The sequence below is a fragment of the Endocarpon pusillum genome (genome assembly GCF_000464535.1).
Source record: "Endocarpon pusillum Z07020 unplaced genomic scaffold scaffold2623, whole genome shotgun sequence".
Lineage (NCBI taxonomy): Eukaryota > Fungi > Ascomycota > Eurotiomycetes > Verrucariales > Verrucariaceae > Endocarpon > Endocarpon pusillum.
Window position 1 is genome coordinate 83,954 of NW_006916217.1, and position 21,997 is coordinate 105,950.

General features: G+C 48.7%; 6 protein-coding genes across 6 annotated transcripts; 2 read left to right on the forward strand and 4 right to left on the reverse strand.

Moving 5' to 3' along the window:
- Nucleotides 1-70: 70 nt before the first annotated feature.
- On the reverse strand, nucleotides 71-5,210 carry EPUS_07708 (uncharacterized protein; the record flags this gene model as incomplete). The annotated part of the gene is made up of 2 exons (XM_007803684.1): nucleotides 71-273; nucleotides 317-5,210. 2 exons carry the CDS (start codon nucleotides 5,208-5,210, stop codon nucleotides 71-73), a joined length of 5,097 nt encoding a protein of 1,698 aa, XP_007801875.1.
- A 420-nt stretch (nucleotides 5,211-5,630) lies between these two features.
- Nucleotides 5,631-7,643, forward strand: EPUS_07709 (uncharacterized protein; the record flags this gene model as incomplete). Its single annotated transcript, XM_007803685.1, has 1 exon — nucleotides 5,631-7,643. One exon carries the CDS (start codon nucleotides 5,631-5,633, stop codon nucleotides 7,641-7,643), a length of 2,013 nt encoding a protein of 670 aa, XP_007801876.1.
- A 32-nt stretch (nucleotides 7,644-7,675) lies between these two features.
- On the reverse strand, nucleotides 7,676-9,381 carry EPUS_07710 (uncharacterized protein; the record flags this gene model as incomplete). The annotated part of the gene is made up of 3 exons (XM_007803686.1): nucleotides 7,676-7,712; nucleotides 7,742-8,730; nucleotides 9,082-9,381. 3 exons carry the CDS (start codon nucleotides 9,379-9,381, stop codon nucleotides 7,676-7,678), a joined length of 1,326 nt encoding a protein of 441 aa, XP_007801877.1.
- Nucleotides 9,382-9,834: 453 nt separating this feature from the next.
- Nucleotides 9,835-10,592, reverse strand: EPUS_07711 (uncharacterized protein; the record flags this gene model as incomplete). The annotated part of the gene is made up of 2 exons (XM_007803687.1): nucleotides 9,835-10,073; nucleotides 10,349-10,592. 2 exons carry the CDS (start codon nucleotides 10,590-10,592, stop codon nucleotides 9,835-9,837), a joined length of 483 nt encoding a protein of 160 aa, XP_007801878.1.
- A 2,632-nt stretch (nucleotides 10,593-13,224) lies between these two features.
- EPUS_07712 (uncharacterized protein) lies at nucleotides 13,225-16,345 on the reverse strand (the record flags this gene model as incomplete). The annotated part of the gene is made up of 5 exons (XM_007803688.1): nucleotides 13,225-15,137; nucleotides 15,183-15,509; nucleotides 15,699-15,940; nucleotides 16,007-16,213; nucleotides 16,275-16,345. The coding sequence occupies 5 exons, from the start codon at nucleotides 16,343-16,345 to the stop codon at nucleotides 13,225-13,227; spliced, it is 2,760 nt and encodes a 919-aa protein (XP_007801879.1).
- Nucleotides 16,346-16,940: 595 nt separating this feature from the next.
- On the forward strand, nucleotides 16,941-19,259 carry EPUS_07713 (uncharacterized protein; the record flags this gene model as incomplete). Its single annotated transcript, XM_007803689.1, has 4 exons — nucleotides 16,941-17,171; nucleotides 17,236-17,385; nucleotides 17,442-18,204; nucleotides 18,256-19,259. 4 exons carry the CDS (start codon nucleotides 16,941-16,943, stop codon nucleotides 19,257-19,259), a joined length of 2,148 nt encoding a protein of 715 aa, XP_007801880.1.
- Between the last annotated feature and the right edge of the window lie 2,738 nt (nucleotides 19,260-21,997).

Sequence of the window (21,997 nt, forward strand, 5' to 3'; positions counted from 1 at the left end):
AGTGCTGGCACCACTCTTACTGCTGCGACCTGTCTTCGACCCAAACAGTGCTCCGCTGTTGGAACTTCCATTACTTGTCCGGTTGCTGGATCCCCTTTTCTTCCTCACACCACTTGCACCTGACTTGTCGCTCCATTTTCTTGCTCCATTGAAACCTCCTCTTCGACCTCGCCCCCCTCGAAAGCTGGCTGAGCCGCTTCTGGGAGCTCGGGCGTTTTGCTTTTGCGAAGCTGAACCCACACGTTTCGATGAGGCATGCGGGACGGTTTGAATCTGGGACACTACCAAGAATCAGCTAAAAGACCACTTTACGCACCAGATGATCCCTTACTCTGAGCATTGAAAGCAGCCACATCGGGAGCTAGCTGGAAGTACTGACTCGTTTCCTCGTCGGAAAACTCATGGTCGTCAGAATCTTCAAGTTCAAGTTCAACTTCCTGATCATCATCGCTAATCTCGACGACGTTTCTGTGGTTAGGGTCATCGAAGGTGTCCTCTTGTGCTCGCATCAGAGCCTCGTAGGTGTTATGGGCATCCACGATCAGCTTCAAGAATCGCGTACCATATCGCTCCACTTTGTCTACCTCAATCCCGTTGATCTCTAACATATCTTCCCTGGTCAATGGAAAATTGATTGCCATTTCCCGGAGAATACTGTCAGGGAATGGCTGGTTCCGAAGTCCCTTCTGTAGCATGATCGCACTGCTCTCCTTTTTGGCATTACCCATAAAGTCGTCTAGAACATGGCGATGGGTTGGGTTTAGTCGAGCGAGCTTTTCATCGTCTGTGATTGGTGGCCCAAGGTGCCGTTCTTTGTCCGTTGACGGAGCACCTCGATCCCGTACAGGTTCAAAACCGGGGACCTCATCCTCTCCTTCACTGGAGTCTCCGGCTAACACTTTCAGATTGGCTTTCCGAACGAGACGACGTCTTGATATGGTTTGCAGAGGAGAAGACACGAAGGTTGATGCCGGGTACTGGTCATCCTCAGCCGCTTTGACACCAGTGCCTGGCTTCTTACTTGACGACTTCTGGACATTTCGGCTCTTGGTCTTCCCTTTTGGAGAGACACGAATCTGGATGTTGACCCGCCGGCGACCTGTCGAGAAGTCGTTCGAATTCCGCCCAAGCTTGATGTACTGATTTGCGAATCCTGATTTGTTGACGCGGTTAATCTCTTCAAGGGCATCCTCGCTGAGCAATCGATGAAAGAGGCGTTCAGCAACCCCTCTTTCAAGTTCAGAACCAAGACCGTATTCATCAAGCTGATCGTGTTCAAGCTCGGCAATCTTCTTGCTCTTGCTACCACGGAATACATCCACACAATGCAACAAAGTGACGTTCTGCTTTTGTACCCGGCGCACAAGTTTGATGGCTAGTCTTGCATAGTCAGTGAAATCTTGACTTTCGAAGGTGGATTCTGAGCTGCAATTATCGCAGCCGCCGTTGCATTTCTCCCGGTCAAAGTACTCATTGAAGTATGCAAGAACCTGCACTCTTCTGCAATCGCTCCGGTTTTCGCAAAACTGGACAACCACCCGTAACATCTGCATTTGCCGCTCTTTTTGCTCCCAGCTGCCTTCGCCGTCCTTGATCATGCGCTTCAGCGACGCTGTGTCTCCATATCCATAATATAGATAGCATGCACTCCGCTTACCGTCACGCCCAGCTCGTCCAGTCTCCTGATAATATCCCTCAAGACTCTTCGGAATGGTATGATGGATGACAAATCGAACATCTGGTTTGTCGATACCCATACCAAAAGCAATAGTTGCCACGATGACGTTACATTGACCAGCCTGCCACCGCTTCTGGACTTCTTGTTTGTCCTGCACCTCCATGCCGGCGTGGTAGAATTGAGCCTTGATTCCATATTCCTTGCTCAATTGTTCCGCAATCTTTTCACAATTCTTGCGTGACAAGCAGTAGACAATACCCGATTGACCTTTATGCAACGTGTTGATTGTTTTGGCGATGTCATCCAGAGCGTCTTTCGCCTTTCCCTTGACTTTGACCTCATAGGTGAGATTAGGCCGGTTGAAGCTTTGCGTGAAGACTTCACAACCTTCCATTCCAAGGTTATGGATCACATCAACCTTGACGTTCTCTGTTGCTGTTGCTGTCAATGCGATGACCGGAACACCAGGAAATTGCCTGCGAACATCTCCTAAAGCTTTGTAATCAGGCCTGAAATCATGGCCCCATTGGCTGACGCAATGTGCTTCGTCAATAACAATACGAGCAAGCCTGTCTCGTTTATGGAGGTTGTGGAAGATGTCAGTTAGAGCCCCACTTTTATTGATCATCTCTGGGGTGATGTAGAGGATCTGAATATACTTCTCCACATCTGGTCCTTTCAAGGCTTGAAACACAAACCTACGGTGGTCGCTCGTCACCTCACTATTGATCAGACAAGCTTGAATTCCTTTGTTCCGCAAAGCGTCTACCTGATCCTGCATTAGACTCAGTAAAGGCGAAATCACAACAGTAACACCTCGAGTGCGCCCAATTTGGACGACTGCTGGAAGCTGGTAGCACAAAGATTTACCGCCTCCAGTGGGCATGAGAACGAAAGTATCCTTAGCTCCCAACGTGGCATTGATTGCTTCGAGCTGGTTATGACGAAAGCCGTGCAAGTGAAAACGATCTCTCAGAGCTGTTTTGACTGCTTTTGACCATGGGTATTGCATTTGCGGCTGTTTAGTGCTAGCTTGAGTCTCCTTAGGAGGGAGTCGCTGCCGCTGTACATTGCCATTCGTCTCTTGCAGCGCCGCCCGCGCTGTGCCTCGACGATGAGGGCTTGGATTTGAGACAGGAAATCCCTGCTCAAACTCCTCGGCAGCATCAAACAGATCTTCATCGTCGCCTTCGTGGTCAAAGTCCTCTGCAAGAGAGACTGGCATAGACGGACTTCCCATCCGCCGGCTGAAGTCGGTATCATCATTAAATTCTTCGAACGGGAATTCATCAGCCTCGGCGGCTGTCTGTCGTGGGCTGTTCGTCATAGCAAATCGATTACCCTGCCTCCCAAGTGCGCCATGCACAGACATTACTTCTTCCGAAGGAAAATGTTGCCTTGATTTCTGATATTCATGGCGCAAACCAGTGAGAGCACTTTTTCGAGCTGCAGTTGTACTCTGAACCAAAGGGCCCTTATTTCGCGATGACTGCATCGTGGTAGCAGGAGTTTGCCAGACAGATTCGGAACTCAGAGAACAATCTGGATGAGGGCTATGCTGTCTTTGTACTATTCCAGGTGTTGAACGATGCATTTGGGTTGAGGCAATCAACACCTCTTGCGGCGTCGGGCCTTGATCTGGAACTAGAGCCTTCGTTCCCTGGCATTTATGGGTGCCGTGAGACTGGAGGCGATTCCACACATCCGAAATATTAAGACAATCAGAAATGCCAAGCTCAATCGTTCTGAGATCCTGGTTCACAGTCAGGACCTCTTTCCGAAGGACAGATATTTCGTCGTCCTGTTGCTCATCAAGGTCTAAATCCATAAGGCTCAGCAACCTTTTTTTGATTTCTTCCTTCCGCGCAGATTTCATCACATGCGAGGTTTTCAGCGCCATCACATCTTCTACAGCTTTAACGATATGCTTTATGTTCTTGACTTGGTCTTCGACTTCTGCCGAAACTCCCTCGTCTTCCATCATTTGCGCGACGCGAACCTCATGAATCTTCTTCTTAGCTGATCTGAGCTGGGCTAGAAGATCGTCAACAGTCGAATGGGACATGGCAAGGAATTGTCGGATTTGGCCATTATTCATGGCCTGATTCGTAGATGGGATCTGATTTGAGCTATTGACATGGGCGGGTTCGGTTTTGAGCTTGTTGGGTGACCTTGGTGATATGAACAAGGTTGGCAAGCTATGTATTGGGGATGCAGCCTCCGTCTTGAGAGCGCGTGGACCAGGGTTGTCCGATGGATCGCTGAGTTTTGCCTGACTCGAGCTCTGTGGCCGCTCCGGTTTGACTGGGGAGCTTGAAGGAATGATGATGGCTACATCTGATTCACGTTGATGGCTCAGATTCTGAGCTGGATATGGGTAACCCTCGTCCTTGATTGCTCCTTGCCTGGTACCCTCATTTTCAGATTCTTTGATGATCTTCATAGGATGACCTTGAACAGTGTGGTTCCGCGGCAACTTCCTAGGCGAAGTTCGTCGAGAAGAAGCTAGCATAACAGCCATTTCTGCTCCAGGATCGGTCTTGCGCTGTTGTAGTGATGGCACGCCAACGGATGACCGAGACCTCCGTGTTTCTGTTCGAATGGTCGTCTCGGTTATTTCATGCTCTTCGTCCAAAGAGTGTTGGATGGAATTGTGGTTTGGGAACCGTGCCAGATTACCCTTGAGGAGGGCTGGTGATTGAGTCGTGGGATCAGGCCTTGTGCCAGACACTATATGAGCATCATGTAATCTTTTTGCCTCCACTCCGTGCTCATTTGATCCTATAGCTGGAAGTTCACTTCTCCCTCGCTTGTCAAATTTGCGTTGGGGACTTGGCGATAGGAGATCTGCTTTGTACTCATCACTGGTACGCTTTTTGCCCCTTTTCTGCAACGGCTCCACACGAGATGCGGAGTCTTCTCTCCAAAGCCTCCTTGGCTCCCCAAATGCTTCAATTGTAGCAGATGAAGAAGTATGTTCTTCCAGAATTTCGGTCAAATCTATCTCGTCAATATCAATAACAGGATCGTAGTCGTCGAAAACACTGTCTTTATATGGTGTATTTGTACTTTTGTGGTTATTTTGAGCACGTGTTCCATGATTGGAGGCTGCGGATCTACGCTCGAAAGAGTGCTTTATTGGGGAGGTCTCAACATCAACGGCAGATCGTGTCTTTGTTGGTGTGGGCAGATGCCTCGGTGTCCTTCCTTGTGCTTTCTGGGCGCTTGATAGCATTCGAGGTTGCTTTACTGTTGTAGGCGCAAGCTGAAGTCTGGCCATCTCTTCTATGGAGGCGGTCGAATTATCATTCTCGTTGCACTGACGCCCGGGTCGTTCTGTGTCCAAGGAGATCAAGGCTGTCGATGGGCAAGCTACAGGCTGCTTTGGAAGGGCGGTGCCATCTTGAACAATGTGAGGGGTAGGAATATCGTTTCGGTCATCGAGAAGGGTACAAACGTGGTGGAGAGGTGGGATAATTGGTGAACTGCGAAGGAGCCAAGTCAAATGGTCCTTGAGGTTATGTTTGGTCATTGGTGCAACACATCGCGGTGAACATGATTGTTTTAGTTGAGGCTTTGAAGAATCAAGCTATCCACCATAGCATTTCTTTCAGACCTTGGGCATCCAACGTTGGCTCCATATGGAGTTTTGGCGTGTCAAGCAGTGTCATATGCACACATATTAGTACACGAACGCGTCGTTTTCACGACCCCACGTGGAGCTTCTTGGCATTACATATATCTTGGCATTCAGACCTCTCTGTGCCAGTGTATGAGTATGAGGTATTATCACAAGTGCTGGATAGCAATAGTCGTTGATTCAATAGGCCTGGAGTTAGTCTGTGAAGACTACATTGTGTAAATACCAATCGACGAGGCCACACCTCGCCGAGGAATGAAGCTACCACCCTGATAGTCTAGACCGCCCCTAAGGTAAGCCTCTCTCAGCGGCATGGCAAAGGGGAAGAAGACGAAGACGGCAGAGAAGCAGGCTCGCACACTAGCAAAACAAAGCAAGAAGGCCGCCAAAGGAGAAAAGAAGGCTAAGCTGAAAGACGCCAATCGAGATGATGACAGCGACGCAGAAGATGTGGACATAGATGCGGTACTGGCCGCTTACGCTGAAGAACAGGCCAAGTTTCTGAAGGTAACCGAGGAGCTATGTGAGCCTCCTTCTCCTCGCTCATCAAGTACCATATTAGCTTCACCCTCTAATCGAAACGAACTCTTTCTGTTTGGAGGTGAGTACTACGATGGTACGACGGCACAGTTCTTCAATGACCTTTTTGTCTATCTGATCGACCGGGGCGAATGGCGTCAAGTGAAGAGTCCGAACAGTCCTCTGCCACGAAGTGGTCATGCTTGGTGTCGTGGAGGAAATGGAGGCGGAATCTATTTATTTGGTGGCGAATTTTCCTCGCCAAAGCAAGGCACATTTCATCATTACAACGATTTCTGGCATCTTGACCCTGCATCGAGAGAGTGGAGTAGGATCGAGAGCAAGAAGCAGGGGCCTTCAGCTCGAAGTGGACACAGAATGACATATTTCAAGAATTTCGTTGCTCTATTCGGTGGTTTTCAGGATACTTCTCAACAGACCAAGTACTTGCAGGACCTTTGGATCTATGATTGCCAGAAATACATCTGGCATGAATTGAAATTAGCTCCAGCCTCGCAAAAGCCCGATCCTCGTTCTTCTTTCTCTTTCCTTCCACATGACAAGGGTGCCGTTCTCTATGGCGGATACTCTCGTATTAAAACCACGTCGGCACCTGGAAGACAGGGTAAAGCTAGTGGTCCGCAACGTAACATCCTCAAACCAGTAATCCATCAAGATACATGGTTCCTGCGGATCGCCATATCAGACTCAGATAACGTCGTGGACACAGGCCCTTCCATACGATGGGAGAGGAGAAAGAAGCCGGCAAATCCACCTAACCCAGCTCGAGCGGGAGCGACGATGGCATATCACAAAGGCCGAGGTATCCTTTTCGGTGGTGTTCACGATGTTGAGGAAAGTGAAGAAGGCATAGAGAGTGAATTTTTTGATGCGTTATTTGCCTGGAATTCTGACCGGAACCGCTTCTTTCCCCTGACCTTGAGACGGCCGAAGACGACATCTAAAAGACAGCAAACAACATCGAACCGTGCTCGAGACAGGGGCAAGGCTGATGAAGAGGAGTTGCTCCGAAATCTTGCCGCTTTAGAGACCAGAGGTTCTATTGCAGTCACGGAAAGCATCGAGATGGAGGTCGACCGAGCTCCTCAAGATGAAGTTGCGCCGCCGAAGGAAGCAATAGTCCGCTTTGAGCTTCCGCGCCGTCGCTTCAATGCACAGTTGACGGTACAAGACGATACTTTGTTCATCTTCGGAGGCACGTTCGAAAGAGGTGATCAGGAGTTCACCTTTAATGATATGTACAGCATCGACCTTGTCAAGTTAGACGGCGTGCGAGAGGTTTTCTTCCGCGAACCAGATAACTGGGCCACAAAGATAGAGGATGAGCAAGACAGCGAAGATGAAGATGATGGCCCAAGCTCTAGTGAAGACGGAGATGATGATGACACTATGTCGATTGACGCAGCCTCGACTGCGCCCACAGAAATCTCCATGCCGTCCCGAGAGTCCATGCTCGCTATAGAGGTTGAAGAGGAGACCAGTGCAGAAGATGATCCTAGGCCATTTCCACGACCATTTGAAAATCTCCGAGAGTTCTTTGCAAGAACCTCAAACGATTGGCAGTCGCTGCTGCTATACAACATGAAAAATAGTGGCTTAGGCGTGGGGCACGACTCGTCTGTCAAGGAGCTGAGAAAGAAGGCTTTTGAGCAGGCGGAAGAACGATGGTGGGACTGCAGAGAAGAAATTCGGGCTCTCGAAGATGAGCAGGAAGAGGCAGGCATTGGCGAGGTTATCAGCATTGCCGAGCGAGGAGCAGAAAGCGGAGCAGGCCGGCGTCGTTGACTGTCCAATTTGTTACTACTTAGTCGACCGAGTCATCTCTCAGCGCGAAAAGATTCTTGAAGACCTCCTCTGTCCGGCTCCGCAATGCATCGTGGTACATCATGTTGGTAACAAAGGTCTTTGCTCCTTTGATGGTCCTGGCGGTCTCTTGCGCGAACCCGAAGTCCACGTACATGTCCTCGACATAAGTTGCACTGTACACAGGGACCTCGTTCTGCTTCAATCGGTCAACATCGTACAAATCAGGCCAGTCATCAATATTGGCCAGAGCATCTGCGACCTCCGTGAGCACTTTGAGCTCTGGGTATACAGAGAAATGATCCCGCAACACCATTTCCCCTATAAATTCCAGAGGCGCATTGGTACTAGTTTTGTGCTTAGATAAGATCCTACTGGCACTCCAATCCGATTTGCCACCTCTTTGGCAGTAGATGGACTCATGCATAATGGCATAAAGCACATGATCTTCGAAGCCACCGGTCGCTTCAATCCTGACTAGAGTCGGTTTCGTCAGAAAACCAAAAGTTTCCAAATCATTGACCGTTCTTAGAACAATATCATGGACGGTGTCTAAACCACCGTGAAACCCGAAGCTGATACCCATGGACAAGAACCGCATAAGTGAGAGTTCTCCGCCATCAGCAAACATTACTGGTTGGTCTTTATGATCCAAGTGGCGAGCGATTCTTTTCACAGCCTCCACGTCCTCGGGGTACTTCTCGTAGTACTTTGCATTTCTCTCCTGAACCTTACGATGCAATCTTTTGTATACCTCATCTGGATCTTTCTGGTTCACTGGTGGCAGACCACCTAAGGTGAAGACCTCACGCAGTCCTTCTGGTGCTTGGCTCAAATACGTGGTAGCGACGAAACCTCCATATGACTGGCCTACAATAGACCATTTTTTCTTCTCTTCTGGGTAGTCAGCTGTGAGGCATTTCCGAATTGCCTCCAAGTCCTTGACTGCCGTATCAGCTCGAAAGAGCTTCAGATAGTCTACTTGCACCTTGCTGTCGCCTTGTATGGCTAGTGTGCGGGCCGTGACTGGCGTTGAGAGACCCATCCCCCTCTGATCGAGGAAGAGCATCTGAATCTCATATTAGCCAACCAATGGCCGGCATAAGTGAGTTGTGCGGAGTCTCTCGTTTGACATAGATGCAAAATGTAGGCTCAGGCGCAGATTCTGCCCAGTGTCTTTCAATCTCCAGCATCGCAAGACAAATCTCCAAGAAAGGACACATCAAAGCCATCGATCGGATTCTCTTTTATAGTTCTACACTCTCCCCCGTTCCGACACGTAGCAGAATAAACACTCTCAAATCCCAACCCAGAAAGATAGAACAACGAACCGCAAGAGAAAAGGCCCCCACCGTAATCCTGCCGCAAGAAAACCAAACGCCCGGAGTGGGGAAGACAGTGTCGAAAAGTAAAAGCGTACCTTAAACCCCCGATCCAGCACCAAACCCGTAAAGCCATAATCCTGCGGCGGCGCACAGCCAAACCCCGGGCCGCCCTGCAGATACACAAAATACGGCAACTGCTTGGGCTTTCCGCCCTCCCCTTCTGCTGGAGGCGCAGCAGGCTTCTCTACCCGCTCGACGCTGCGGCCGAAGATGCGGAGGGTTCTACTGCTGTCGGGGAGGGAGTGGTCGAGGGGGACGTCGAAAAATAGTTCCGAGACCTTAAGGCGGCCGGGGATGACATGTGTGCGGCTGGATATGAGTTTTGCGATGGACATTCTTTGATTGGTGTCTCTTGATTGGTGTCAACAGGACAGAGAAGACTGGTTGGGTGGTTTGATTGAGGAGAGAGGGTTTGCAGTATTGGTAGGGGGTCAACGAAGCTTTGCATACATGGGATGAGAAGGTTGAGAACTCACTACGTAGGTGTAGCCGATTAGCGGGTACGACGGACGATTGGATTGTGCCTTTCTGCTTAAAGGCTCCTATTGGATGATCTACTGCGGGTTTGACAGATCATCGGCATCATCAATAATTAACAGGTAGTTACGAATAAATATGGTCAAGGTAGAGAGATTGCTTGATTGAGGACATGCGCTTAGTCATAAGTCATTGGGGAAAATGTGTCAGAATTGAGGATACAAAGAGACTCCTAATATCTACCCAACCACCTTTGACGCATACAGATCTAGATAGAGCAGGTTGCTCCCAGACGTCATGCATTTTCTGTATCAATCCTCCTTCCTGTTCTCAGGTTCCAACACCTTCCCACCAGGAAGCCAACTCCTCCACCACCACCATTGCATCCATGGCGGATATATGCACATGACTTCGACGTTGTTGCCCAACGGATCAATGATGAACGCTCCATAGTAGAGTTTTGAATATTTCGGTCGATATCCAGCCTTGCCATTGTCCGTTCCGCCCGCTTTGAGGCCAGCGGCATGGAAAGCATGTACCGCTGTGAAGTCTAGCGAGCTCATACATCAGATTGGCTTCCATTGGATCTTGATGACCCAAGCAGCGTATAAGCGAGGGAAGGTGGTCTCGTATCTCATTTCAAGTAGAGCAGCAGAAGAGCAGCAGAAGAGCAGCAGAAGAGCAGCAGAAGAGCAGCAGGAGAGCAGCAGGAGAAAACATATGTGGTGGGTACCAAAGGAATGATAAAGGAAGAATTTCTTTAGCCGCCCGACTCTTCCACCGTCATCGATTCTCAGCATATGACATAGATCAAACGTTACTAACCTTTTCCCCAGAAGGCAAAATGACAACCAATCTGCTTCCTGTCCTCAATGCTGATCTTTTCGCATCCCTTTTTGGCCCCAATCCAGAAGTCTGCAATATAGCCATTGCCCAACCCCACAAAGTTCTCAACAGGGCGCTTCATCTCTTTATAGCCCAACGGTTTCAAGGCAGCTAGATAGAAGGCAAGCACTCGATCGAATTCTGACGCCGCACAGACGATGTTAAAATGGGCTATGTTGCCCATGATATTTGATCAGTGAAGCGATGTTGGAGTACGGTGTTTGCTCAGAGAGCAGGTCTTTGTAAAAGCGCAGAGATAGAATGATATTGATGAAGGACTCGACGGCAGCAAAGAGAAGAGCGGTACGGAGTACTCGTCAAACCTTGGTTACAACAGAACTAGTAAGTTGTGAGAGTTTACCCTATAACTAAGTCAACCGGAGAAATAGCTTGCCAAAGTCCGGAAGATAGTAGTACAGTCACTACGCAAAAGTCTCCGTCCACTCAAAGTCCGGAAGATAGTAGTACAGTCACTACGCAAAAGTCTCCGTCCACTTGACAAAATCGTACCCCACCCACCTTTCCGACCACCACCACACAAATTACTACTGCAAGGCCAGGAATGATCGGATTTCTATGAAAAATAGCTCAAAATGCTCGTCAAAACCTGCAGATTCAACACACGCTAATTTCCTGATTAGGCCTCTTGATTCTAATACTTAGTATGCCAACCCTTGGCCCTTCTCAGCGTTCTGATCCTCGCTGGCATGCTATCAATTAGATTGTCAATCCACCCTTGAGGAATAGCCTCCCAGCCCTGTACAATAGCTCTGCAGAGAGCTAATATATCCTCCTCTCTCTGGCCCATGTCATTTAGCTCCGGGTGAGTACTACAAATGACTTCTTTTAGCTTTTTCCAGAGATGCTCAATTGGGTTTATATCCGGAGAATAGGGAGTTAGCTTTTTCCAGAGATGCTCAATTGGGTTCATATCCGGAGAATAGGGAGCCCAATCAAGCAGCGGAATTGAGCGCTCTTCAAAGAAATCCTTGACTTTTTTTGCTGTATGGACTCTGGCATTATCTATTTAAAAGGTACGTCCAGGTTCCCAACAGATTTCAATCTGATCTTCAAGAGCTTCAAGAATAGAATTTGCGGTATATCCTTTTTTCTTTGCTTCCTTATCTCAGTTTAGAATAATCAGATTTGACCTTCCTCCCTTCTAAATAGCACCCCATATCATGATTGAGATGTCTTTCTTTGCCTTATACAGCTGAATCATATCCTTTTTCCACTTTTCTGAGGGCGTACGAAAGACCCATTGCCGTTGGGCTCCTTTGCCTCTTTCCACAGAGCATTCATCAGAAAAGATGATGGTATTCCACTTCAACCGCCAGCTGTAATGAGCTATAGCCCACTGATATCGATTCTGCGCATTTTCAGGTTTCAGAAATAGCCTTTTCTTTGCTCTCCAGTTCTTTACGCCGGCTCGGTGGAGAATTCTGCTGATGGTATCATGGGAGAGGGATAAGTGAAGATTTTCGTTGATTTCAGCGTACGTGGCCTGTGGATTTGCTCGTACAAAGCTTAGGATATCTCGAGTATTAATAGAAGAATAAATCCTTGGGCGGCCTGATCAGGGTTGAGTGGTGCCTTCATTTCTGTAACCATTAATAGAAAGGGTGTATTGAATAGTTGATTGAGGTAAATTTAATAGCTCCGCAGTTTGACGCTGTGAGCACCCTAATTGAGCCGCCGTTTGGATTGAGCCTCGTTGATATGGAGAGAGCTCTTGATTCCGAACACGGTTACCGGTTATTTCAGCTAACGGGGCTCGAGGCATTGTGCAGGGCGTTGTTGAAGATAGAGGATTGATTGACGCGTGTTGAAAATTTGACGCGTTAAGTGGTAAATTGGACGGAAACTAATGCGTTAGTACTGTATCAGGCAATCAGAGAGCAATGCCCGTCCGCCACCTTGTGATTTTCAACTAACTACACCACTCGTATGCACGCGACAAAATCCTTCTGGTATGACCAGGATTGAGTGGTACGAGGTTCCCAGGCTCGTATTCGGGTCTCCTGGGAGACTGGGCCTTGTACACGTGTTTGCATCAAAAGGAGGTTGGGTTGATCCACGCGCACGCAGCTAGAAAGGTGTCCCAAGTGCACTCACTACGTACGGAGTACATGTTGTGGATCTGCCGGTATGCTGGTAAGAATAGGCAGCCAGGTTGTGGTAAAGTCAATAATATTGTCGAAATTGTGGTCTTACGGCGCGTGCTAAGGGTTTCTTACACTTGTGTAGTGGGTCATAACAGTCAGATGTTGCCAAGGTGATCGCTTATCGGCTGGCTGCTTTTCACGGGATATACTGGCCCGGAGGCCTCCTCTACTGCAGCTACTACTAACCAATTTGAATAAGTGGAAATAAGTGCCAACCCTAACCGCCTGAAGAATGATCCCTCGTAGAATGATGTGTAGTGGTTGACTTCCAATAGGAACAAACTCAGTTCGCTGATCGTCTATCTTTCAGCTGGACTCGGCTGTCTCAAAGAAACCTCTCGTATCATATCGAGAGCTTAGTAGTACATTGAGGCATCTGCCGATTTCAAAAACCAGGAGCCCTCTAACCCCATACATAACACATCTGAGAAGTTGAAGAAAGTGACCAGAATCATTTTGGACCATGAGGAAGCACCTTATCTGGCCAGCTGAAGAGTGCTGTCATGCAGCACATGCTTGCACCAAAACTCCATGCTAGAAACCCAAACTCGTCGACAGGATTCTGCAACTTCGTATGTCAAGGAACCCTGACGTTCCTAGCACCACATATCAAACGCGACATGAAGGCTTGTGTCAGCATGCTTGCTATGCTCAAGAAATACCACCATCGCTAACTCGAGGATGATCCAAGTTGCTGCCTCGTTCACCATTCGCCTTGTACAACATCGACATAAGATGGTCAAGCTCGTACCTCAGAGTCTTGTGCAAAATGAAGTTATGCCACAATTGTTCTTTGACTTCGCCAAAGAGGTCTTCTACCACCAAGATTTCTCCAAGTTGGCTATTCTGTTGCTGACGAATGATATGACGGGCCAAGTTCTTCAACACAAGCACTGCCATGTATGGAATGCCCGTGGGCGTGTTCTTTTCATCTTGCAGAGTCGTGACGTATGGGTGACGGACAAACTCATCATCCTGGATCATGTCGTTGAACTTGCCCGCTGCCGTATCAAGGTCCGTAGCCTTGGATGAGTTATTCACATGGAGACGTACATGTAGTCCGGCTACGCGAGCACTCGTCTCGATTGTGGTTGCATATTTTGTGCACCCAAGCCATCTGCACTGATAAGATCCTTGGGCCGTAGCATCGAATTTGCCATCGCCCATCAGCGGTATGGAAAGGTGGTCTTTCACCATATGTTTCCAAAGATCTTTTGAAGAAGAGTGCCATAAGCCGCAAGATTGAAATCCTGCAGAACTCTGCGCGGATTGCTCATTTCCACTTTGCGCGGCAACCTGCCACAGACATTGGTGCAACGGCTCTCCCTTGGTATTGACAAGGACTCTTCTTGGCCGAATACCTTTGATGATGAAGCGTGGATTTGTACCATTGATCACCTGAGCCTGCGCTGTGCTGAAAGTGACAGAGACGTTCTTTATGAAGTCTGCAGCCGGAATTGGCCCGTTACTTTGGAATCGCCCTTGGTAGGCCTGCCAGATAGCGATCTGTGTGATGTCTTCGTTTGGGGCTTCCTCGAAACAGCATCGGAGCCATTTAGTAGAGCGATCAGGCTCCAGATGTAAGAGTAACTGGTTGTAGAGCTCATCAGGAACGACAGGAATGATGGTGCTTGGGGCCATTCTTTGCCCCTCTTTGACTTTAAGTTTGACCTCTTGTGCTTGCGCGTTGTGAAGGAGAAGGCTTACCAGTCGTGGGATAATGTGGCGTAGGACAGTAGATTCGGATGTGAGCATCAAGGTCATGTTTTCTGGCAGAGCGGTATATTGGTAGAGAAGGTCAAGGGATGCAAGCATTATTTCGTCGTCAGAATCGAGCAGGAGGTACGAGGCCAACGTTCGGATAGTCGGTAAGGGGATGTTCGTCAGTCGATTTGGTCTTGGGCTTTCCATGCCTATACGGGCTATAGCACGAGCTGAAGACAAGACGACTCCTCTGTCTTCGGAGGTCAAGTTCTTTAGCAAAGACAGGTAAATAGGAGAGGTTGACTCAAGTTCCCAGAATTTGGTAATCTGCTCAGCAATGTCTAGCACATACTGGCGGTATTCAACCAGTCGTTCTTGTTGGGGAAGGTTGATTGCGATGATCAAGAAGTCGCGTAGAAGGGAGAATTTCGACAGGAAAAAAGCATTCTCTTCAAGCATAAGCATGTTACGGATGACCAAAGCTGCCTCATTCAACTTCACCAGCTTATGAGAAAATTCTGCAGGCTCGAGGAAGTCTGTGTCTGCGAGAACCGGTAGATTCTGTACTCGCTCGTACAGGCCCTCAGTGCCGAAAGAGCCGTTCAATACGTCTCCATCCTGAAGGCCTGCATCCTCCTCGTAGGAGACTGTCCATTTGATGCCATGGATGAGAGTGCTAATTTCGAGAGCCTTTTCCAGAAGTGACTCTGCAAGCTGCGGAAAGCCCTCGAACTTGTACTTGTCTCCTCGCTCGAAGGAGACCTTCACGAGATGATGCAAAGCAAATTCTTGTTCCTCGCGAATCTCTGAACGCAGACCGTAAAGACAACGTATGTAAATATTTGGACCTCTCATGACCACTGCAAAAGTCAACAGTGCCTTTTCCAAACCAGGGTTTTACCTACCACCAGGAACGTGCTTGAGGGCCTGCTGAGGTTCAAGAGCAGATTTTGGAAAAGCATTTGCTCTTGCAGCAGCTACTCTTTGACGGAAGATTTCTGCGTTATTACCTGGTGTCACCACTGGCCTCAGGGCCATTGCCATGGGCTGTCTGGGCTGATACTTGTCGAGAGTGAAATTTGTATTTCGAGGATCTATAGAGGAGCTTTGTTGATGCTGCTGAGGGGTGGGTGACGCTTGCGGCGAGTTCGTCGCTCTAGAAAACATCCTTCTTGTAGACCCTAGGTCTGGTTGAAAGAGCTGCGTGCGCTTGGGGTCTTGCCTCAGCTGCCCTGGTATGAGTGTCAGATAAGCTTTAAGACAGAGTTGAGAGAACTAGCAGATAAGAAACATGAAGAGTGTTGCAAGCGCTGGAGTGCGAGTTTTATGACGGGGAACGGGCAAGTCTCTTTCTCTTGAGGAACAGAATTGTGTGTAAAACCAAGCATGCCTTCTTCTATGGTGGCCTGGATTCTTCTTACTTGTTGGGTATCTGCCTCCGCTGCCTGCCTCTTCTGCTTCTATTGTGCTTTTTGTTCTTGGGGTTTTCTGCTCATCTTCTGCAGATTCAACTCCATCGACAAGCAATCCCGTTTCTCTAGAGCCAGGGACGTTAAAGTTGTCCAAGGTTCGCTTCCGTACGTCGCCCCCTTTCGCTGTGAGATTCTCGAGGATCTCAGGTGGTGGAGGTTCTTCCCCCCAATGATATTTGATCTCATACGCCCTAATCTCTCAGTCAGGTATAACGCTAAAGTCGGTGGGCTTCTGTAGACCAGACTGTCATGCTCACGTCAAGTATTTGTAGTATATCGTCTTCAGCTGGAAGGTCATTGCCGCTTCATGGTGGTGCCCTAGGCCAAATTCTTTCGCCAGCTGCCGCCATCGCATCCGTTCTGCTGACAGTACATCGTAGCCGCCTTCCCGAAGCACGGTCTTGTACAGTTCGAGGAGCTTGACGGGTCTGCCTGATACTTTTGGCTCGCGATCAAAAGCAGTACTGGCAGCAAATCAGCAGTTTGCGCAGTGCAACCAAGGTTTTGAAAGGAATCGCTACTCACCCTCGTGCCTCATGGAAGGTAGCCAGCTGGTCCAAGAAGGCTTCCTCCTCTGTTCTTGGTGGGGGGGCCATGGTTCTGCCAATTGGTAGCCCTCCCTGCCGCAGCTGATATGTCACGAATACAGGTTTAGCTTGCTCATACTGCCCTTGTAAGAACCCGTTAGGGCGTTGATGAACGTTTTGGGATGACTTGAATAGCCCCAAGACGTAATGCGTGTGGACAGTATTAATGTGACAAAGTTTTGGCAGCGATCAGTGCGCGTTGATTCACTTTGAACGAGTGAACTATAGGTCAAAGCGCATCGACAGTCAAGTTCAATGGGTGGCCGTCTGCCGGCCTTGGCAGTGAGGTGCGTGCTACTAACTAGCCCTAGTAATAGTTAGAGCAGTTCCTGCACAAGGGTCAAGACTGTGATTGTATCCCGTTCCTATGTTACAAGGCAGACTCCTTGGAACTTAACTGCATTATCCATTTGTATCAGGCCATCCACGACGCTGACTATTCTATTCTTAACCCCTCTACCCTTGAATGGCGGCTTTTCACTATGTAATGGAGAAAGCTAAGACAGCATTCTACAATGCTCCAGTATCTACTCATCATCTGAGCTTGTCCTTGGTTTGAAAGTTTCCTTTGGTCTCGGGTATTCGCGTTCAGTCATACGCTTTCATGTCTTCCAAGCTGTTATCGCAGCATCCTGTAATAGGACCCTCTACTTTTCCTCTGTCCAAATTTTCCTTCGCAACTGTATCTGGAGAACTGGTAAAGCCTATTCCATGGACACACATCCCTGACAAAGGACATCTATATGCGGTCTTCGAGACTGTGGCGGTGTCAGACTATAGCGGTAAAGTGGATGAGAAGAGCCAATTCAAGGTTCTTGCCGAGCCTGAAGTCTTGGTAGGTAGATGGCCACTCCAACGGTGAGAGATGTACTGCTTAATCAAACGCGTCGTCTCTCTAGGAGGATCTCGATCTCAAAGCTCTGGGTCGTGAGGCTGTGAACGCTGCACACGAGATGAAGACACTGTCACCACCATCAAAATTCCCAACAGTCACGGTCATCATCCAAGAGCCTTGCATAGCTGTTCGGTTTCCCTTGCAATATGGCCAGGTCAATCTATAGCCTCACGCTCTCAGTGGTGCTCTATGATACTGACAACGCTCCAGATTCGACGCTTTCAAATGAAGTTCAGGCTAGCATCTGACTTCTACAAGGCCTTAGCCCTATTTTCTCAAGCAGGATGTCCCTTCACGCAAGCAGGAGCACTGGCAGCACAGCCGCCCATGGTCCGTCCCTTTAGCGCTTCTTCTGTTGTTGTTCCTGTTACTAGGGTCTGTCAGTCAATGGAGACTCCGAAGTCCGCTTCTTCCACAGCCGATTCTGATGAGAGCACTTTGGTGCCCAGCCTCGATTTAACAAGGCAATCATCAAGCAGGCCGTCTACATCTTCGAGCACCAATTGGAAATCTGGGGCAGCAGTCTCCAAGGATCCTACATCGACTTATGATATCAGTAGAGGCCCGGCTTATTCGGAGAAGCCCGCAGTTTCTCAGTACTTCCCAAGATCGAGTTTATCATCAGCAATCTCAAACACTGTCCATAACCAGCACGAGAAAAGCAGCACCGCTCAGGGTGAAGCTCCAAGGAACTCCACCCTGCCATTTGCATCAGATCCGATCACAGCAGGTACTAGTACGGCACTCAGTAGCCGAAATAGCTGCTCGCAGCTAGGCCATGGATCGATAGCGTCCAGGCCCTCAACAGCGCCTACTTTGGAGTCTCAACGAATATCGCAGATGCTGCCGCCTAAGCGTGAACTGCCCTTCAAAATACCAAGAGCCACGTCGGAAGCCAGTAGGAATATCATGAGGAGTGACCAAACAAGTTCTAGTGCAAAGGCTGGCAGTTCTGACAGTGCAAATACGTCTGGTCTGGACCCAACTGCTCAACTCATGTAATGTACTGATCACGTATCATCAGGCACACCTAGACAACCTGGTGCGAAAGGTGCTACGAGAACGAGCCGAGCAACAAGAGATTCTGCTTCTGGGTCACGCTCATGCAGAAACCCTGCTGTACCTGAAAATGATTCACCGGTTCCTAGCGCCAAAGACATTCTTCGTCGCTCACAAAGGCTATCTCAAAAGCAAGCTGGCATTAATTGCACTGATACCGAGAGTACGAAGATTTCGGCACCCCTGGAGCTCACCACCAAAGACGAATTAAGGCAGGCTTCGGACACCATGGGATGTAACAAAGCCATTGCCAGAGGTAAAGGTCATGCGGAACAGCCCGAACAAGACCTGGCCGCACCTCAGTACACCAATATTGACACTCAGGATCTATTGGCTCGCGTCGACGAACGTCAACGACTACAGAGATCTAAGCGAAATGCTGCCCTAGAAAACTGTGGAAATTCGACTACGCCTCCATCCAAACGCATTGCCACCGGAGTCCGTCCGGATCTGGGGGCTATTGCGCCTCCTAGTAGCGGAGTTTTAATGCCAGTGAGTGATTTACCAAGAGCAGCGACAGGAAGTGGAAGTAGAAGTTTAGGTGACAGCAGCCTTGGAACAACTCCTGCGTTGCCTAGGGCATTGGATGTGAATACTGTCCAAGATTATGATTTTCAAGAAAATGGCGGATTACCTCTATCAGCACAAAAGCCAGCCGATGAATTACCTATGGGACCCAGCGATAGGGGTGTGCTCGGATCCTCCGAAAGACAAGCGTTGGCCGATATCTCATCAAACGTAGGGGCGCAAAGGAAAACCCACCTTGTTACCAGCGATGCTATGATGGCACTGATGAACGATCCAAACTTCGCCAAGTCGCCGGAAATTGCGCAATGGGCAGACCTACCTCAAGATGAACGAGAAGCAGCTCTCGAAACATGGATGTGTCACCAATTAGAGAGTGAGAGCTTTGCAACATTGTTGAAGACCCTGGAAGGAATGTGGCAAAGGCTTTTCTTTGGTCGATGACTTGCGTTGCTATGGGAAATCATAATCCCATTTAACACATGGCTGTTGACCGTGCTGCACTCTGATGGAGCAACACGTCGTTCTATCCTAGATAGCACTAGAAGTCTACTCAGGCCTTTAAGAGAAAAGATTTCGTTGAAGTAGAAAGGTGTACAGAGCCCTACGGGAAAACCGAGAAGAAGATACGACGGATTCTCCATACATAGTAGCGAAACCGAGGTTCGGCTCTGGTAGAAGTTCGTGCAAAAATCGCCAGCATAACTCTGGATTCCAGGGTATACAACGCTGTATTCGGCGGTGTTTGCCGCTGCTGTTGATACTTATTGCATCTTGTGGTCATGTGATCCTTACCTCTACCCTAGCTGTCTGCGGCATCCTCTTCAGTTTCTTTCACTCGTCTGATTTCTTCCCTCCTCTCTCTTGCTGCCTTCTCTGCAGGGTTCTCCCCATCATCGGCGTTGTCACTCACTTTTGCATACCAGTTGAGGTCATGACCTTTTTGCCGCCTAGCAGTCTTTGGTTCTCGCAGACACGAATATGAGACAGCGCTATTATGTACATCGAGCATCCCAGAAAGTCGACCGCGTTTTGGACCTTGGACAGAGCGGCGCCGCGCACACCGCAGGCGATGCACGCCGAGACATGAACAGCAAGCTCTGGCGGAGGCTGAATTGTACTGAACTAATGCCAAAGCGGTACAAGTCTTCTGCTTGCATGGTTTCTCCAAAAAATTGGATAGCCCTTTTTGCTGACATTCTTTGCCTCCTCAGGGCAAGTCAGCAATAGCCAAGCTTGAACGAAATGCCAGACGGTCGGGTATTGTGTCGTTATGCACCAGACAAAGTTATTGTCACATTCGAATTTGCCAGCTTCGTTCTTGATGATGATTCTGCAGCTATCGAAAACTGTTTGAAATATCTGACATGGTACTTGATAGTAGGGTGGCAGGGTTTTCTCTACAAACGAATTGACAGCAAGAGCCTACTCTATTCGCTCCATAACCTACGGGGGATGGCAGCCCAGCAATTGACCGCCGAGCCTTGTATGCCCACTCAGCGGCTTTCGGCATTCAGCGGATAGGAGCTTGGTACGCTGTCTGGCCTTCCACAGACATCATTGTGCCCAGCAAGAGTATTAGAGTGGAGTCCATGATGTGATCGTAGACAAGATCTTCCATAGCCTGCGGATCAGGGGGCGGTTCGGGAACGGTTACGACAACACAGCTGTGAACGCGGACATCTTTCAAGTTACATAGCATATAGAGATGGAGTATTTTGCCTCATTTACCGAGACATTCACGCTTCGCTTGGAGTTTGACTATGCCCGAATGATGCTGTTGTTCATAGGTCTTGAGGCGCACCGGAAGGCCTGTCCAGGCAGAGTCGTTCTTCTGCTATCCATGAGTTTGACCACAGTAGAGATCAAGACCAGTCAGTCCAGATGGGGCATCAGATGTCTGCGGCGTCTCCAGTAAAAGGGTATAATGACCAGATTGATTAGGAACAACATCAGGCAAACATGCAAATGTTTCAACGTTCCACGGGACTTTGGAGCCACTAGCGATTTGAAATTCAAAAGTAATCCTCTAGAGTAAGAATTCGGCGCAATGCTTGACATGTGGTGCGCGCGTTTGAAGAGCTAGTCGTATATCGGGCCTGAAACGGACTCTTCACTCCTAGGATGCTTGTTGATGCTTTTTCGAAGTGACAATGTAGACAGGCCATCCAATACTCTTTGAAACATGGAACACTCTCGCGCTCTTCGGAGTTGACTGTGCGTTATATGGGATCAGCGGGACTCGGACCAAGCTTTGAGATAACGTACAAGGATCAAGACGGACAGGATATGGTCGAACACGACTAACACCGTGGCTGTCGCGCAAGTAGCTGCGCCACGGCTTGATCGGAGATGGCATAATCACTGCCCTAGATGTTGAAAAGTCAATCAGTATATGTTCCCAAGATGTAAAGGCCAGTGTTGAAATATACAGGTCCAATAGTATTCATACATCCAAGAAAGGCGTTATTCGACGCTCACAGCTCGTCTAAAATAGGTTCTAAGGCGACGGCTAGCGTGGAAACTGCGAATGTGGAAAAGGTTTAATCATGCAAGGAAGGAAGACTTGGGTGGCTATTAGAGAGATCTGTCAATGCTCCTTACCTCTGGTCCAGTAGTTTGCCTGGTCTGGGTTCTGCTGGATAGTCAATCGTTCACGAAAGGATTGGGCAAAGGACTGATACAAAAATGCTTCAGCTTGCAGAACGATGTCAGGCGATTATCCAAGACGTCGACGATAATCACCAGTGTACCGAGAGACCATGTCCAGAGGACGTCCTGTGATCGGATAGCTCGCCGTATTACCACGCGACTAACTTTAACTGCCGGCACATTGAAGGCCGCAAAGCAGCCATTCCAAGTGTTGCTAGCAAGTTATGCGACAAAATACACCGAGATAAAGAGGAAAAGTGAAAAGTCGATGATGAAATGGTTCCTATGGGCCGGAGTGGTTCAAACATACTTTCCAATAATGAGAGCTGACAAGAAAATTAAAGGAAAATTTTGTCAGGGTTATGCCAAGGCTTGGCAAATGATTCCTGGACATATAGTACTCACGTGACAATTTTAACTAGCCAACTCGCTGAGCAGGCCCTGTTTACGGTGGCACAGAGTGATCAGAATTGATGAAGATGTGTGTTTGAGGAGCTATCTGTTAGAGGATGGTAGCAAACAGCGTACGG